The sequence below is a fragment of the Periophthalmus magnuspinnatus genome, chromosome 15 (genome assembly GCF_009829125.3).
Source record: "Periophthalmus magnuspinnatus isolate fPerMag1 chromosome 15, fPerMag1.2.pri, whole genome shotgun sequence".
Classification (NCBI taxonomy): Eukaryota; Metazoa; Chordata; class Actinopteri; order Gobiiformes; family Gobiidae; genus Periophthalmus; species Periophthalmus magnuspinnatus.
The window spans coordinates 26,120,369-26,137,960 of NC_047140.1; the positions used below are offsets into that span (position 1 = coordinate 26,120,369).

Genomic DNA, 17,592 nt, shown 5'->3' on the forward strand with positions numbered 1-17,592 from the left:
ATACTATTGACCTACACAGCAGATTGTGACTGATGTTATGTTATCTGTAGATGCGGCCTGGGCAGATATTAGTGACTCTGTGGAGGAGAGGAAACAACATTTAGAACAGTCCAACAAAAACCTTGACATATTCAAAACCAACGAGCAACAGCTTTGTCAGTGGCTCTCAGAAAAAGAGATGCTGATGAGTGTACTTGGTCCACTTTCCATTGATCCAAACATGCTCAAAATGCAAAAGCAGCAGGTTCAGGTAAGTACTGATTTTTACTCTCCCAGTTCAGACAAACATAAACTACAATGTCTTTTTTTTCTGTTTAGATTATCCAGAATGAGTTTAAGAGTCGTACTCCTCAATATGAGCAGCTTGAGAAAGCCGCCTCAGCCTTACTGAGCTCCAGTCAGGATCCTCAGAACGAGAAACTTGTGAAGGAGCAGCTCACAGCGGTCACTCAAAAGTGGCAGAGTCTCAGTGGACAGCTGGACTCCAGAGACGGTCTGATAGACCAGGCCGTGGTCAAGACCGGACAGTTTCAGGAGCTACTGAGAAGTCTGAGTAACACCACCACAGAACTAGAGAACCAGCTCACCAACCACCACAGCCAGAGTACCCAACCTGAAGCAGTGAAGAGACGCCTAGAGGACGTGCAGAAGATCTCCGCTCAGCTCAGAGAGGAGAAGAAGAAAGTGAAGGAGGCAGAGGCCGTCAGTGCTGAGCTCCAAACACTGGTAACCGAAGACTATCTGAGAGCAGACTTAACCCGGCAACTGGACAGTGTCACCAAGCCCTTCAGAAATCTGGAGGAGAAAGCAGGTCAGTGCTTCACCACAGAATTTACCATGCAAAAAAGATAATGGAATTATAGATGAATGTTTCACACACAGAATATGCATAGTTTATCGAAAATTAAGCAAAACCTTAGATGAATGCTTTGGACTAAAATCTGACGTCTTGTCTGTTTTATCTTATTTTTTACAGCCAAATGTGTTGAAGAGCTGAGTTCAACCTTTACCAGTTCACAGCAATTCCATCAAACATCTAAGGACTTCCAGTTGTGGCTGGGCGAGGCGCTCCAGGAGGAGTCAAAGCCTCAGTCCATCTCAGCCAAAGTGGAGGTGCTCCAACAGGGTCTGGAGGACCACAGCAAGAAGCAGAAGGCACTTACTGAGCACGAGAAGGCCTATAAGACTATTGTTGCTGAGGGAGAGAGGCTGCTACAGAGCGTGGATGGTGCAGAAAAACTGGCACTGCAGGGGCAGCTGACTGCACTGTCTACCAACTGGGAAGATGTGAAGAAGAGCCACACTGAACAGGCAGAGAAACTACAAACTGCTTTACAAAAATCACTTAAGTTTAATGAGAATGCTGAAAAGCTAAACTCCTGGATACAGGAGTCTGAAAACAGAGAAGCCAAAGTCAAACTAACCGTGGATCCCATTGAGGTAGAAAACTCAATTTCACAAGTCAAAGCTTTGCAAAAAGATGTTGATAAGCACAGAGGACTGGTTGAACAGCTCAACACAGCAGCAGAGGGCCTTATGGAGGTGGCCAATGCTGATACAGACATGATCAAAGAGGAAAAGTCAAGTATTGGCAAAAGAGTAGATAGGGTGGTTGAGGCACTACAGAACAAGAAGGACACATTGGAGCAAATCTCACACAAAGTAAAAGAGTTTAATGATGGCTACAAAGAGGCACAGTCACACCTTGAAGGAGCTAAAAAACAGATGGAGACATTTGAATCACAGGGCATTCAGGCGCATAGCAACAAGAACTTGGCCAACATGAAAGCCCAACACAAAAGCCTAACTGGAGTAGAAAACCAGATTGAGCACATCAAGGGTCTGGCCAAGGACCTGGTGGTAGCTGTCCCAGATGCGGATGGTGTGACTGACCTCCTGCTGCAGAGTGATAGTATAGAGAACGAATGCAACACTCTCAACAAGAAACTAGAGGAGACATGCCAAGTCCTGGAGGGTAAACTGCAGGGCATCGGACAGTTCCAAAACAACATCCGCGAAATGTTTACCCGATTCACTGATTTAGATGACGAGCTAGACAACATGGCTCCAGTTGATTTGGACTTGGCTAAACTTAAAGAACAACAAAACAACATAAGTGGTTTTATCGGTAGACTTGAAGAGCTAATATCAAACACGTCTGATGCTGGGGACAGATGTAAGAAGATGCTTGAGACTGAAGATTCTCCTGATCTGATTGGACTCAAGAGAGATTTGGACGCCTTGAGTAAACAATGTGGCAAACTGCAGGACAGAGCTAAGAGCAGAGAGACACACGTGCAGAGTATCCTTCAGAATCTAGAGCAGCTTTATGGAAAAATCGAACAAGCGGAGCACAAACTCAACAAGGCCGCCGTCAAGCAAGAATCACAGGATGCAGTTGGTATGGAAACGGAGGTCATTAATCAGCAGCTAGAGGCATTCAAGGTAAATGTTTTGTTTTTGCTTTTTTCATCTAGAAAGATGCATATATTGAAGAAATATTGTCAAAAACATGGGGTAGCATTAAATTGAAAATACACTTTTTTGAACAATTATCTTTACTATTTGCAATGTTACTAATTAGTATAATTAAATACTTTGTCAATACTTAAAAATAACTAAAACATTAAAATATAATTGGTATTAAGAGACACAAAAATATACAATACATTATGTGATTAAATTGGCTTCAATTGTACACTGCTATTCTCTCAGAATAGCAATTTACATACTGGACTTGGGCTATTTGCCTTGCACATCAGTTGTGATTTATCTCTTGTAGCGTGTGTTTGTGGCTTCCTATCTTTATCTACATATATAACTGTGTTGTACATGTAGTTATTTAAATTTTTTATTATAACAAAAGTATAATGGTATTCTTATCTGTTGTGTAGAAAATAACAACTACTATCACATTATTGATAAATAAATTGAATGCTATGCTAATCCCAGTAGAGTAGAGGCTGTATACTATCGTATTGGGTACAATTACCTATTTGCATTGCACTCTTGAGCCACGCCTTTGCCCCATACAAGGAATCCCCATGGGACGACTGCTTGGGGGCATGTGGTGTAAACAAAGGAGTTAGAGCCCAGGCCTGGTGGTGTTGCAGGATAGGGCCATCAGAGCCAGGTGGTGACCAGCAGGGTGTCACTTGAGTCAGTAGATTCAGTAATGAAGCCAAGCCTACAAATAGATCAACATTAATTGAGTAGCTTTTACTAATGGACTTCACAGCCCTGTAATCTACTGTGCTTGTGAAGGTCTGGTGTTATTTTTGTCTGGCCTATTTTCTCTTTTGATCCCATCAGGTTGCATTACATTTAGAAGAGTTTCTTGTATTGTATACACTGTAATGTACAAAATTTATTTATTTGATGAATTGCATACATTATATGTTATTGTACCTTTTTTTTTCAATTGAACTTAATTTACCCCAGACTGACATGCAAACTGTATAACAGCCATTCAGAATATTTACGTAGACAGATGTAAAATATTTTAAATTCCTGTGTAGTCTTCAAAAAGCAGATTAACCCAGTTGGGGATACTTGAATTAAATGTCCATATTACATTACAATATTGCACAGTAAACAGATGTGCACATGACACAGATCATGCCCAGTAGTAGGTCAAAGGATTTTGTTTTCAATTAAGGGGGTGCTGAGCACTGGAAAGTGTGGTGGATTAAAATGTGGGGGTGTCTATTTTGTGTGCAGTTTGGTCTCTGTCTTTGCAGCAAAAGTACAAAAGAAGTGATTGATTCAGATTGTTGCTAAGCAACATTGTCATTGTGTTTCACCCCCACTTTCTCTTGCTGCCCGTCCTGGCTGAGAGGGCACAAGCCCAACTCCCAAGGACCACCTTCCCCCTCTGCCCCCCCTTCAAAGCCTTTGTCCTCACAGACCAAAATGGACCGGTTGTGTTTAGCAACAAAAGTTTGATGGCATAACAAAGAAATGCCATCAAGTTTTTTAAGCATTATACAATTACACATTTTCCATTATTTGCAAGGAACAGAACTTTATTGGCAGCCTGTAAAAATAAATAGAGAGAGCACACTCGCATGAGCTATTACCATTTTAGGTCAAGTTTAGAAATCCACATACCTGACTTAACATGTTTACTCTTGAATTTGTTAGGATGTTAAAAGCAAGATTACATCATATTATCAATACACTCTATGGATGTGGATAATCTGATTATATACCATACAGCATATGTTTAATCTATAGAGCAGCCCCTGTGACTCAGCTCTATGGGGGGTTGGTGACGACATCTTCTGTGATTTCTCAGACATTACCTCAGTGTCAGTGCTTTTCACAAGTATCCTTTACACACTGATTCATAAACTGGGCACAATGTAGCTGATGGAAGTTAAAATGTGTCATTGAGGGCAAGCAGCTGACTCACTGCCACAGTTTCATACGACCATTAGGAAAAGACGATCAGGTTACAGCTGAGCTAAACTCCTTTTGTTGTTTTCAGTACAATACTTAATCTATACTTACAATAGCATTCTATATTTGGACTGGAGTAAAATTAGGACTCAGGGTGATAGATGTGATCATTAGTCAGCTGGCTCCAGTCAAGTGCAGCGACTGTGGTGTGTTAGCTCCTTCCAAACGAGTGGACAATCCAGGAAACCAAAACAAATTCCTCTCATGATCTCCTCCATCCGCCTTTCTTCTGCTGTCCCGCGCGATGGACATAAAAAGCCCCCTTCATGCACTTGGCAGAGGAGCTGGTGTTAAATTACCTGGGACCTGTGCCTCCCTCAGCATTCCACAGTAATTAACAATATCTGCGGGCTCTCAGCACGCACCCACCACAATAACACAACAGAGGGCAAAGAGGAGAGAAGACAAATGTGTATCTATTTCAGAAAAGTGTGATGTCATCAGTGGGAGCCAATGCTGACGCCAGCAAGGCTTCCTTTTTTTTTTTTTTTTTTTGAGTAGCCGGTGTCTTGCTCCACTCCCAATTCCTTTAGTCACTGTTTAAAAAAGTGTCAGGACTCTGGATGAACCATGCTTAGAAGTGAAGTCATGCAGGCCACAGAGACATAAGGGGAATTAGAGGAAAAAGGGTCATGTGTCCACCAATCAACATGTGCCGGAGCGGCTCGGAGCACAAATGGAGTTGTGGCAGATGTTGTGTGAATAATGAGCGGGGGCGGGGCCTAAGGTCTGGCAGGAGGGAGTCTGTCATTGCACAGGCAGCGATGGGAGAGAAAGAGCAGGGTTTTGTTTATCCACGAGTACCAGGTCTGAGCAGAACTAACACGCAGTTTTTGAACAAGCTCACTGGACTTATCTGTGGATATATCACTTTGCACTGAGGATGACCTGCCCTGTCTGGATTTTACAAGATTTTCAGGGATTTTAAAGCACTTTGGATAAGAGCAATACATTCAGCCATTCAAGGATATAAAGTGTTTGTGCTTGGATTGGTGACTGTTTTTGAAACTTTTTCTTACTTTCCTCTTCTACTTACATTCAGATTTCATACTGTGAAGCTGCTATCATTGTTATATTTTATTATTTTTTATATTTCTAGAGAGTATTTTATTTTTTCTGAATTTAATGTCCTTATATTTCTCAGAAGAGCAAATTATCTGTACATTTATTTAGTTCACATTTCTACTTTTTTGTATATATTCAAGCTAATTTACTATAGAACTATTTTAGATTTTTTTTATATGCACTATACAACAACTACCTCATCTATTTGTGAGAGAAAGTAGTGAATTGTTTTGGCATGGGTAAGCCTCTCAGCAGACCAGACTGCCTGAGAAAGAACCCTTCGTGCATGGGGAAGGGGGAGGAGGAGGACCTGAACATCGATGACTGTTATGTTCCTCAGAGGTCCATGTATGACACAGTGAGACTCAATGAGCAGATCGACTCCAGCTCCAAAGGCAGCCTTGCCTCCAGACACTTCACTGGCACTTTACCATACACACAGCGCCCCCTGGACTTCAGCAGTCTGTGTGGAAATGGAGTTTTATCTGCCTCCAGTTCTTTTGAACTACGTACCAGAAAAGCAGCCATGTTGGATGAGCGTGCAGTGTTTGACGGACTTAAGCTCAATGGGAACATAATAAGAGCTTCAGATACAGTGTTACCTAAGTCACGTCTTCAGGGAGGAGAGAAGAAGGACTTTCCTCATCACCGGCGCTCATGGAGGGCTTTTGCTCCGACAAATCTGGGCGAATACATCAGCCGCAGTGGGACCCTGTGCTCTGGCAGCTCTGACAGACCTGCTCTTCTCAATGGCAGAAGGGGGCAGAGCATGACCAGCTCCCTGACGTCTGAGGAGGACTCTGGACTCTACAGTCCCACTGTGGACAGGGAGCGACATGCTCACCACCCCAACAAAAGAGTGGGTCCTGGGACAAGGAGTCTGTCCTCTTCAGAGGCCATGCACATGTCCGGAGAGCTGAAGACTGGGCGCTCTCTCAGCTCTGGACAGGAGGACTTCCTCTACTCTCCTGCAAGGGACAGTGTATCTCTGTACCACAGTCACAGCCTGGTACAGGAGGGGAGGCACAATAAATTAAGTTTAAAAGGAAAGGACAGGTTTTCCTCAGGTTCAGGGTCAAGAGTTCAAAGTTTAGGTTGGCGTTCAAAAAGAGATTATGAGGAGCAGTCTACCGCAGAGCTGCTGGAGGATGTTCCCAGTGCAGAAGACTGTGAACTGGTCAGTGTGGTGGTAACTCAGCCTGAGACTTACGGGACCTCTGTAACATTACCCATTGAGAGTCGCCAGAGAACAATAACCCCAAACCCTCAGCTGGGAGCGTCCCGATACAGCCTGGAGGAGCTGGAGGAGTTTCTGCAGTCTGTGGAGGCCTGTCTGCCCAAATGTTTAGAGGAGCTACAGCAGGCTGGAGAGCATGAGATCGAGTTCTTTCTGAACGCCATAGCTGCATGTTCAGATATAGACACAGGTCCCCTCAGCCCTCAGGTGCCTAAAATAAGACCTCTTCTACTATGGGTTTGAATGGATTAACAGGGTCAGCAAGGGGTTCATACAATGCATGGTATTTTGATTAGTGCTTTCTGATGTTTCCCTTTCATATCTCATTACATGACTGTCAGTTTAGTCAGTCCCACCTGGTGGGCTGAGTAATTATTATTTATTATAGCACTCTGAGATTTCTCTGAAATGTAAAGTGCAATACAAATAAAATTTATTATTATTATTATTATTTAAGCTGTTCTTGAGCAGTAAGGCACAGCCAAACATGTTATCTTTTTAAAGATTTATGGTTTATTATTTCAATGATTAATCTCCATTTCTATCTGGCTGTAGGTTTTCCAAAAAGAAGACATTGATCCTTTGCAAACACAGCTTCAAGACATCAACTCACTTGGCCAGAGTCTGGTCCAGAGTGCTGCGAAAGGCACCTGCACAAAGAAGTTAGAGGGAGACTTGGAGGATGTTAATGCCAAGTGGAATACTCTAAATAAAAAGGTTTGGTTACTTTTAAAACAACACTGGAACTGCCAAAGACTTGAATTATCTTTCTTTACAATTAGGGTTTTGACATATGAAGAATAACATTTTTTACATTTTTTTTGCTTTCAGATTGCTGAGCGCTCAGCTCAGCTACATGAATCCCTGTTGCATTGTGGGAGGTTTCAGGATGCACTGGAGTCTCTTCTCAGCTGGCTCACTGACACAGAAGAGCTGGTGGCCAATCAGAAACCACCTTCTGCAGAGTTCAAAGTGGTCAAAGCACAGATACAAGAGCAGAAAGTAAGTGCACTCACTGTTTTATTAACATACTTTGTACAGACTCTGCTGAGCCACTTCCACAATAAAATCACATTAGCCATAAAGATATATAGCCTTTTTATCAACCATTCCTCTTACTTTGTTGTCTTCTATTGTCAAAACTCTTGTTTAACACAAAGCATTTAATTTAATGGAAAATTGGTGAGGACTTGTTAGATTTACTGTCTTTAACAGACTTAGTCCCAAGTTATACTGGCGCCCGATAACTCCTCTCTTTGTTTGTGTTTGACAGCTCTTACAGAGACTGCTGGACGACCGTAAACCAACAGTAGAGCTTATAAAGAAGGAGGGAGGCAAGCTGTCTGAACTGACAGAGGCTGTGGAGAAAGAAAAGGTCGCTAAAGAGATTGAGTGCTTGGGGCAAAGGTGGGATACTCTGCTCAAGAAGGCAGAAAACAGGTTTGTATTTTGACACATGTAGACACTACACATGTACAATACTATGATTCATTCAGTTGTGGCTAATTTCTAAAATCGATGTATTTACTTATCATTTAAAGTATACATTTATTTGGAACTGCAATAGCTTCAACAAAGGGGTCACTAGTTCATTAGTACAAATACATATAATATTAATTAGAAATAAATAATGGATTCATACATTATGTTTCAGACACAAGCAGCTGGAGAGCATCCTGGTCGTCACTCAGCAGTTTCATGAGACTCTGGAGCCCCTCAGCGAGTGGCTTGGTGGAACTGAAAAACTCCTCTCACACTCTGAGCCCATCGGCACTGAGACGTCCAAACTGGAGAAGCAGATTGCACAGCACAAGGTACCTGATCCCCTTACAAGTTTTGTTTGGCTTTGTTTTGCATATTCATCATTTTTAGCTTGTCTTTTTCATTTACATTTTGCATTCATCCTTATTGTTTTATGTTTGTGTTTTTTTTCTTTTTCCATTTTACACATATTCCCTTGTTTTGACCCTGGCCAGGCCTTAGAGGAGGAGATCATGAAACACAGTAAAGACTTGTTTCAGGCGGTCAATTTGGGTCAGATGTTAAAAACTGTGAGCTCTGTGGACGATAAGGAGTTTGTTCAGAACAAACTGGATACAGCCCAGTCTGGTTACATAGAGCTCCAGGAGAGGTGTAGGACGAAGGCCGAGATGCTGCAGCAGGCCCTGTCCAACGCTCAGCTGTTTGGAGAGGATGAAGTAGCGCTCATGAACTGGCTCAGTGAAGTGCACTCCAGACTGAGTCAAGTCTCTGTGGAGGACTACAGGACAGACATACTCGAAAAACAACTCAAAGACCAACGGGTACACACTCCTACCTCAGGCCAAACTTTATTTTTGTCATATTTGAGTTAATCCATGTTATGTATCTATCATTTCACACTTAATTTACGTAGAGCTAAAGGCTGTTAAATGATACTGTATCATTTAATATTATTGTATTCTAATTGTTCTGTATTTCAAATGTAGACATTACAAAGTGATATTGAGCTGAGAAAGAAGAACGTGGACCAAGCCATTTTTAATGGGATGGAGCTTCTGAAACAAACAACAGGCATGTTTTTAATACTGTTTTACTCTGCTAAACCAGTCACAAGATCCTATGGTACTATTGGGATTAAATATCTTGTTTATTTAAAATTATTGCATGGGACATGGATGAAGTGTATAAATGAGTGAATCTGCTGTAGTCCATATTTCCTAACTAGTAGTATTCAATAATGTGTCTCCTCTTTTATTCCTTAGGTGATGAGGTGGTTGTAATTCAGGGCAAGCTGGATGGAATTAAAACAAAGTATGCAGAGATCAACACCATGAGTGACAATGTGCTGAAGACGTTAGAAAAGGTGTTAGGTCTTTCGACACAGCTGCACCAGACTCACGAGGATCTGAACAACTGGCTCGAGAAGGTTGAAGCTGAGATTAATGCATTTTCGGGTGTCAGCGATCAACTCAGTGATGTTCAGACTAGGAAAAAGGTATGATTTATTAGTAATTATATGCTTTAGTGTTAATAATATAAATATGCAAATATTTAACTGCATTTCATTATCTGTCATACTATTATTATGTTCAGGATTTGCTACAAGACACTAAAAACAACAAGCCTGTGGTAGATAAGCTGAATGAGTTGAGTAGCTCCCTCCTGGATCTGATCCCTTGGCACACTCGGGAAAGCCTGGACAAACTGGTCACTGAAGATAATGATCGCTACAAAAGTGTTTGTGATGACATCAGCAAACAAGTTGACCAGATCAACGCAGATATACTCAAATCTCAGCAGGTACAAGAAATAATTCAGTTTTTTCTAGTTATGCTTACAATGCCTCAGAAAATGTGTTTATTGTAATGTGATTTATTGTAATATCTCCTACATCTAGTTTGAACAATCGGCTGATACTGAGCTTGGTTGGTTGACTGAAGCAGAGAAGAAGTTACTGTGTGTAGATGAGATCAAACTGATGCAAGACCAAACCACCGCACAGCTCCAGGCCCAGAAGGTTCAGCTCTGTTTGTGTGCACAGTAATCCTTTACCCAGTGTAAGTAAACACTGGCTTTTATGTTGCCTCTAACCCACTTGACTGGTTTTTCAGATGTTCTCTATGGACATCATGAGACACAAAGATGCTGTGGATGACATTGTGAGGACAGGAAAAGCTGTAATGAACAACAGAAACCCAGAGGGAAAAGAAGCAATAATGGTACTGTATCAAAGTATAACTGGTCACATTCTTCTGAAAAAAAAAAAAAAAAAAAAACATGAATAAAAAGTAACATAAAGGCTTTTTCACAGGCTAAGACACAAGCCCTCCTGGAGAAGTATGGTGTTGTCAGTCAACTAAACTCTGAGCGTTGTCTGCAACTGGAGAGAGCCCAGTCTTTGGCTGCTCAGTTTTGGGAAACATATGAAGAGATGTGGCCTTGGCTCCAGGAGACTCTAAAGGCGTTCAGCCAGCTGGCACCACCCGCTATTGAGTATGAGACACTTAAACAGCAGCAAGAGGAGCTCAGAGTAAGAACAAAAACATGCCTACCTAATTATAATTACCTTTTTATTCAAGTATGTATGATTATTAGTATTATGGCATTTGCATTTCCCCTATAACATCAATCATATATCTATTTATTAGGGCTGTAGTACTTTAGTTGCTTAGTCAGTTAACCAAATTTTTTATTTGTCCACTAATGTTTTTATTATCATTAAAAAGATGTATGTGCACATCATCAAAAAAAACAAACCATGACTTGTGGGTGACTGGATAGTTAAATCTACCTTTTCATTAATGAAGTGTCTGTCTATCCAACTGCATATGTCTAACTAAACTATAGTTAGACATAAACTATAAATAAACTAAATATTTCCTTCCTTAGCAAATGCGAGAGTTGATTGCTGAGCACAAGCCGCACATTGACAAGATGAACAAGACGGGGCCCCAGATGCTTGAACTGAGCCCAGAAGAGGGAGCCCCCATCAGAGAAAAGTACACTACAGCAGACCAGCTCTACACACAACTCAAGGCCGATGTCAAACAGAGAGCTGCCACTTTAGACGAAGCTATCTCCAAATCCACACAGGTGAGAATCAAGAATACAAAGTGACATCTACAGGCCCTAACTGTTTAAAATATTGCTGGGTTTCAGATAAAATCACAACAATTTAAAGATCCTTCATATTTTATACTGATAGGAACAGCTAAAATGAATTTAGTTAAAATCCAGATTGTTGTTGTAATAAACATAGGTCTGATGATAGTTCACTAATAGAAATCATCAGGTTCAACATTGTGAATTTACATTTTTATACTCAAAACAATATTGTATATGCATATTATATTCATACCTGAATGGGCAAAAATGATACATTCAAGTTTATAATATCTTTATTTCTATCTAGTTCCATGACAAGATTGACCCCATGCTTGAATCTTTGGAGAGAATTGCTGAGCGTCTTCGGCAGCCTCCATCCATCTCGGTGGAGGTGGACAAAATTAAAGAGCAGATAGCAGAAAACAAGTCTGTGTCAGTGGATCTGGAGAAACTTCAGCCTTCATACGAGATGCTAAAGCAAAGAGGAGAGGAGATGGTGGCGCGGTCGGAAGGGGCAGACACATATACATCTGCTAAAGGTAAACTGTATGTTGTGGAAATGATAGAGGTGGGAGGAGGCACATTTCCCACGAGATGAGATTTTGACACAATTTATAATAAAGAAATGCTGCAGTTCAGTTTATGAATTTTTATTTATTTTATAGTTTTATAGTTTTTTTGAATTATGGTTTTTCAAAATGTAACTCAACGGCGAAACCATTTTCTACGTGAGTGCAATTTGGTAGCGATATTATCTTGTGAGATCTTGTGGCATGAGATCTTGTCCCATCCCAAGGAAATGACTTCAGTTGTCAGTATTACTGATATTGATATTTATTATGGTTTGTATCACAAGTTGTGCAAGACAAACTGGACCAGATGGTGTTCCTGTGGAATGACATCCAAGCTCTGGTGGAGGAGAGAGAGGCGAAGCTCTTGGATGTGATGGACCTGGCCGACAAGTTCTGGTGCGATCACTGTGCCCTCATAGTGACCATCAAAGACAGCCAGGACCTGCTGAGGGAGCTGGAGGAGCCTGGAGTGGACCCATCTGTGGTTAAGCAGCAGCAGGAGTTTGTGGAGGTAAGCATAATAATAAAAGTTAATTCATCCCTGATATAAGATAGTTAGGAGCATGGTATTTTGGATCTGTCAGTGGTGTTTTAGTTGATCAAAACCTTTATTAGTTGACTAAATATTTGATTGGGATTCATAAATAATTTATATGAAAACTTGTACTTTTCTTGTCTTGTCTGTGCACTTTGGGTCGTATATATGGTTGCATCATAGAGATGGTTTTGGGACCTTTTGCTAATTCCACACTGGCCTTTAGTCTATCAAGAATTTCTTTAGTCAATTACAGCCCTAGATATTTGAGCTTTGTATTTTCAGGGCTTTAAAGAGGAGATTGATGGACTCCAGGAGGAACTTGATGCAGTTCAAAACCAGGGAGCTGAGCTGATGGCCGCCTGTGGCGAGCCCGATAAACCTGTTATAAAGAAAAGCCTTGATGAGGTAATTGTTTCTTTATTTTCAGAAAGTGTCTTTTTACTTATGTTTGAGTTCACATTTTAAATTGTGGATTCAGGTGGCATCGGCCTGGGAGAGTCTGAATAAAACCTGGAAGGAGAGAGGGGACAGACTTGAAGAAGCCATGCAGGCCGCCGTGCAGTTTCAGGATGGGCTACAGGTATAATTTATCCTTTAGTGTAAATGAAGGGATACAACTGCGAGTACTATAGTAACTCTTCACTTTTATCTTTTTTGAAGTTTACCTCAAATGTATGTAAATGTAATGTACATTTTAATATTAAATTGGGATTGACTTGGTAAAGATAGACCAAAGCAGCTTGCCTCATTTAGATGTTTTGAAACAGCTGTGTTTAGTCCTATAAACATTAATTTTAATTTTGCTAATTAGCACCATCTGTGTAATTCACTGAGCCTGAGCCAACAGCTCTTCTATAGTGAAAAGCTAAAGCTGCTATAGACTACCCAGTTTCAGGTTCTGACTCACTTATTCAGACAGTTTGATATCAATAAATGACAAAGTCAAAAGTTTGACAATGTTAGCGGATAGCTCCACCTAAAGCCAAAAGATAGAGTTACCACTGTTAGTATTGTGTCAGTAATGTGCCAGTAATGGTGTGGTTTTGCAACAAAAGTGAAACCCTGAGGGAAATATTGAAAAAAAAAGTTGATTTCTCCCGGTGTCTAGTGTTTAAATGTATGAATTCAAAGAACAAATGTCACCAGAGACATTATGAATGCTTATAATGTGTTCATATGAGTGCTTCTTCCCTGAGGATGACTGTAACGGAAAAGTGAAACCTGATTCTTTGATAAAAACCTGTTTTGTCCCGAACAATGGTTTCTCTGCTCTACACACAGGGAATGTTTGACTGGGTCGATATTCTGGAAAGCAAAATGGATTCAATGTCACCTGTAGGCACCGACCTGGAAACTGTCAAGCAGCAGATTGTGGAGCTCAAGGTAGCATCTTCTTCCAGTGCTTTTGTTATGTCCATGTTCCACAACATATAACCTCAATCTACTTCAAAATGAGTTCTGCTGTTTTTTTGTTTTTTTTATGTACACACAGATTCTTTGTACCTAATGTTTGCTGACTGCGTATGCTTGTCTTTATGCCAGGAGTTCAAAGGAGAGGCGTACCAGCTGCAGATAGAGATGGAGCGCTTGAACCACCAGGCTGGACTACTGCTGAAGAAGGCCACAGAGGAGGCAGACCGCTGCGCCATCCAGGAGCCCATGTCTGAGCTCAAGATGCTCTGGGACAACCTGGACGAGAAGACCATCAGCAGACAAGTACGTTCAAGAGGACTTGAAATCTCCAGGCATTGACAGATAGAGTTCTAGATTTATACATCGTTTTAAAACTGTGGCCTGTTAAATGCTGCATAAGCTTGTAAAATGTCATGCTTTTCAATAATAATAATGCTTTAATCTGTGGTTAATCTAGCACAAACTGGAGGCAGGCCTACTAGCACTGGGGCAGTTCCAACACGCTCTAGATGAACTATTGGCCTGGATGAGCCATACTGAAGAGCTCCTGAATGAACAGAAGAAAACAGGAGGAGACCCCAAAGCCATGGAGATAGAGCTCGCTAAACATCACGTAAGACATATTTACTATAAGCAAATTTACAAACGCAAAAGTTCTTTAGGATTATCAAGGGCATAAACATCTAATCCATACTAACAAGTAAAAGAAGTCAGCAGTAAAAAGGAAGCGCTCAGTGCATCTTCAGTGAATACAATTTGAATTTCACTATTTTGCAGGTTCTCCAAATAGATGTTTTGGCTCATCAAACCACTGTCGAAACTGTGAACAAAGCTGGTAATGACTTGGTGGCCTCTAGTGCTGGAGAAGAGGCCTCTAGTCTGCAGAGTAAACTTGAGAACTTGAACCTCAGGTGGAAAGCCATCCTCGAAAAGACCGAGCAGAGAAAACAGCAACTAGAAAGTGCTTTGCTCCAGGTACGAGTAATGACATTTGATGCTAAAAGTTACAATGTACTTGTCACTTCAGAGACATCTGAATTTTCCAATTCATACATTGATTTTCTATTGAATGGCTCTGAAAGATAAATTAATTTGTTGATTATAATGACCTGGACATCTTTCGTTCTGAGCACAACAATGCGCGTGGGTGACACTTTTTGTCCTGACTCAGGTTGTATTGTATTGCAGGCTCAAGGTTTCCATGGAGAGATAGAAGATATGCAGCAGTGGCTCAAAGACACAGAGCGTCAGCTGTTGGCATCAAAGGCAGTGGGAGGCTTACCAGACACGGCCCGGGAGCAGCTTAACGCCCATCTGGTATGTGTTTAACAATATGAAAGGCTGTATGCAGATGGCAGCCTCGTAAGGAGACGGCTATGTCTTTTCTGTTTTCAGTCCGAAGTGTGAAAATCTAATGACACTGCTAAACACACAATGACTATATACCAAGCCTAAAATAACAAAAAACCCTGAAGTGTTTCTAATTGATTTGGTCATAGAAGAGTCTAATATATTTAGGAATGTATTCTTCCCTTTAGGGGTTTATTGTTTCCTAATCACTTTCTCTGCGAGTGATTCCTCAAAGCCATCGTCCATATAATCTTACATTGAAGCATGAAGTTATTACAATTTCTTATAGACTATATCAAGACTTTAACAACAGAAGATTTCAATGTGCCTCAGCTTATTCTTTGATCATTTTTAATATAAATTCAGAGATAAATGTCATGGAGACGTCAAATACACCACTGAAAAGTGGCTATATCTAAAAAAAAAAAAAAAATTAAACTGAATTGATCACTGACATGTGTCTTTATGCAGGAGCTGTGCTCTGCCTTTGAGGCAAAGGAGGAGCTGTATAAGGAGCTCATCAACAAGGGTCAACAACTCCTGTCTGTGATGCCCGAGGGCCCAGACAGCAACACAGAGCAAGACCTCGCAAATCTGACGGAGAAATGGCAAACTGTGAAGGCTAGGATCACAGACAGAAAGGTTAGAATATGATATATTGAATGCTGTTGGGACTGCACAATGTCAGGCAGATAGATGCTGATGTGATTAGCTTCTGTGAGTGTCATTATTCGTCAGTCAGCTGTTTCTGTCCTAATGCCCATATTCTTGTGGGAGGCACAGGATGTGGTTAGAGAAGAGCGTGTGTTTTCTCTGAGTCACTGTCAAACAACTGTTTCCAACTGCTAAGCCATTAATAATATCCTCAAAAGGATACAGTAGTGTTATAAGTCTAATAATGTATGTATAATGTACTAACTTAACATAATTATATGTTGACTTAATATAAATACTTATTTTAGCCATCTGCTTATAGCTCCAGGTATGGCAAGTTTTTTTTTTAACATGTCCTGTTTACTTTGATCCTGTTCCAAAGTATTTCATATCTGAAAAATATTGGATCAGTATCTGCTGGCCTGCAGTGTGACATTTAAACGTGCATTGTTGTGAACAGTGAGAAAATATACCCTTTGTTCTAAAAACATAAATGAAACACAGGTGAAATATAATATATTAAAACATTAGATTTGTAATATCATCAACACTGAATTAGTGATCTATAATCAGCCAACCAACCAGTTGTGTCTGTAGCAAACGGATGTTGTTCAGTGCTGCTGTTTTCTCATTAAATTAAAACCTCATTGCTTCAACATTAGCCTGCCCGGAAACATTAACTTTGCTAACAAGGGAGTAGAAAAGGTCAAATTTATGCTCTTGCTTTTGCTAATGAATATATCAATATACTGATTTTCAAAGTAACAATGACCCATTTCTTAACAGGTTAAACTGGAGGAGGCTTTGACTCTGGCCACAGATTTCCACAACTCGCTGCAGGACTTCATAAACTGGCTAACTCAGGGCGAGCAAACACTAAACATGGTGTCACCAGCTTCACTCATTTTAGAGACCATATTGTTCCAGATCGATGAACATAAGGTATGTCTTCACACACAATTACAAAAATGGTGATAAATTTCTAATTTCTAAGTATTATTTTATATTGCTTAATTTTTGTGCAGATCTTTATAACAGAGGTAAATGCGCACAGGGAACACATCATTGAACTGGACAAGACCGGGACACAGCTTAAATATTTTAGTCAGAAACAAGATGTAGTCCTTATCAAAAACCTACTGATCAGTGTGCAAGGCCGCTGGGAGAAACTGGTCCAGAGGTCTGTGGAGAGGGGGCGACTACTGGACGATGCAAAGAAAAGAGCAAAACAGGTACAGAGAGTTTTGCTAAAAAATATGGAAAGTATATTTTTTGTGGTGTAAAACAGAATTTAATTATGTTTTTTCTTTCTATTCTTCCCCAGTTTCATGAAAGCTGGAACAAGCTAATGGAGTGGTTGGATGAGTCTGAGAAGAGTCTGGACTCAGAGGTGGAAATTGCAAATGAACCAGACAAAATCAAGATTCAATTGGCTCAGCACAAGGTAACTTAACTTCATCAAACGCTGCATTATATAAATTATTTTGAGTGCTGTATTTGGGCATATAAACTGGTGAGGCTCTTCAATGGATGTAAACAATAGATTAGTCATGCCCTTGTTACAGACTGTCCATGTTGACTACACTGTGTTAATCCTATCTCAGCCTTGGACTGAAACAAATGTATTAAAATAAAAATGATCTTGCTTTGGGATAGGATGGCTCTTCCCTCTGACCTAATTTTTTTGCCACAAAATACTGCATCTTTAATCTGAA

The 17,592-nt window shown here is 40.6% G+C and overlaps 1 protein-coding gene across 1 annotated transcript in view; it reads left to right on the forward strand.

The window, feature by feature from the left end:
• Positions 1-17,592, forward strand: part of dst (dystonin) — an 83,119-nt gene that overhangs the window by 57,100 nt on the left and 8,427 nt on the right. Inside the window, exons 53-80 of the mRNA XM_055227364.1 lie at positions 51-250; positions 319-811; positions 977-2,445; positions 7,319-7,480; positions 7,595-7,765; positions 8,037-8,203; positions 8,418-8,577; positions 8,740-9,066; positions 9,232-9,316; positions 9,508-9,740; positions 9,839-10,045; positions 10,143-10,262; positions 10,357-10,464; positions 10,557-10,775; positions 11,135-11,338; positions 11,658-11,889; positions 12,207-12,433; positions 12,743-12,865; positions 12,939-13,040; positions 13,742-13,843; positions 14,003-14,176; positions 14,331-14,486; positions 14,651-14,848; positions 15,062-15,190; positions 15,695-15,865; positions 16,664-16,819; positions 16,903-17,109; positions 17,202-17,321. Of these exons, the coding sequence (XP_055083339.1) occupies positions 51-250; positions 319-811; positions 977-2,445; positions 7,319-7,480; positions 7,595-7,765; positions 8,037-8,203; positions 8,418-8,577; positions 8,740-9,066; positions 9,232-9,316; positions 9,508-9,740; positions 9,839-10,045; positions 10,143-10,262; positions 10,357-10,464; positions 10,557-10,775; positions 11,135-11,338; positions 11,658-11,889; positions 12,207-12,433; positions 12,743-12,865; positions 12,939-13,040; positions 13,742-13,843; positions 14,003-14,176; positions 14,331-14,486; positions 14,651-14,848; positions 15,062-15,190; positions 15,695-15,865; positions 16,664-16,819; positions 16,903-17,109; positions 17,202-17,321 (6,422 nt within the window). The remainder of the gene's footprint in view (positions 1-50; positions 251-318; positions 812-976; positions 2,446-7,318; positions 7,481-7,594; positions 7,766-8,036; positions 8,204-8,417; positions 8,578-8,739; positions 9,067-9,231; positions 9,317-9,507; positions 9,741-9,838; positions 10,046-10,142; positions 10,263-10,356; positions 10,465-10,556; positions 10,776-11,134; positions 11,339-11,657; positions 11,890-12,206; positions 12,434-12,742; positions 12,866-12,938; positions 13,041-13,741; positions 13,844-14,002; positions 14,177-14,330; positions 14,487-14,650; positions 14,849-15,061; positions 15,191-15,694; positions 15,866-16,663; positions 16,820-16,902; positions 17,110-17,201; positions 17,322-17,592) is intronic.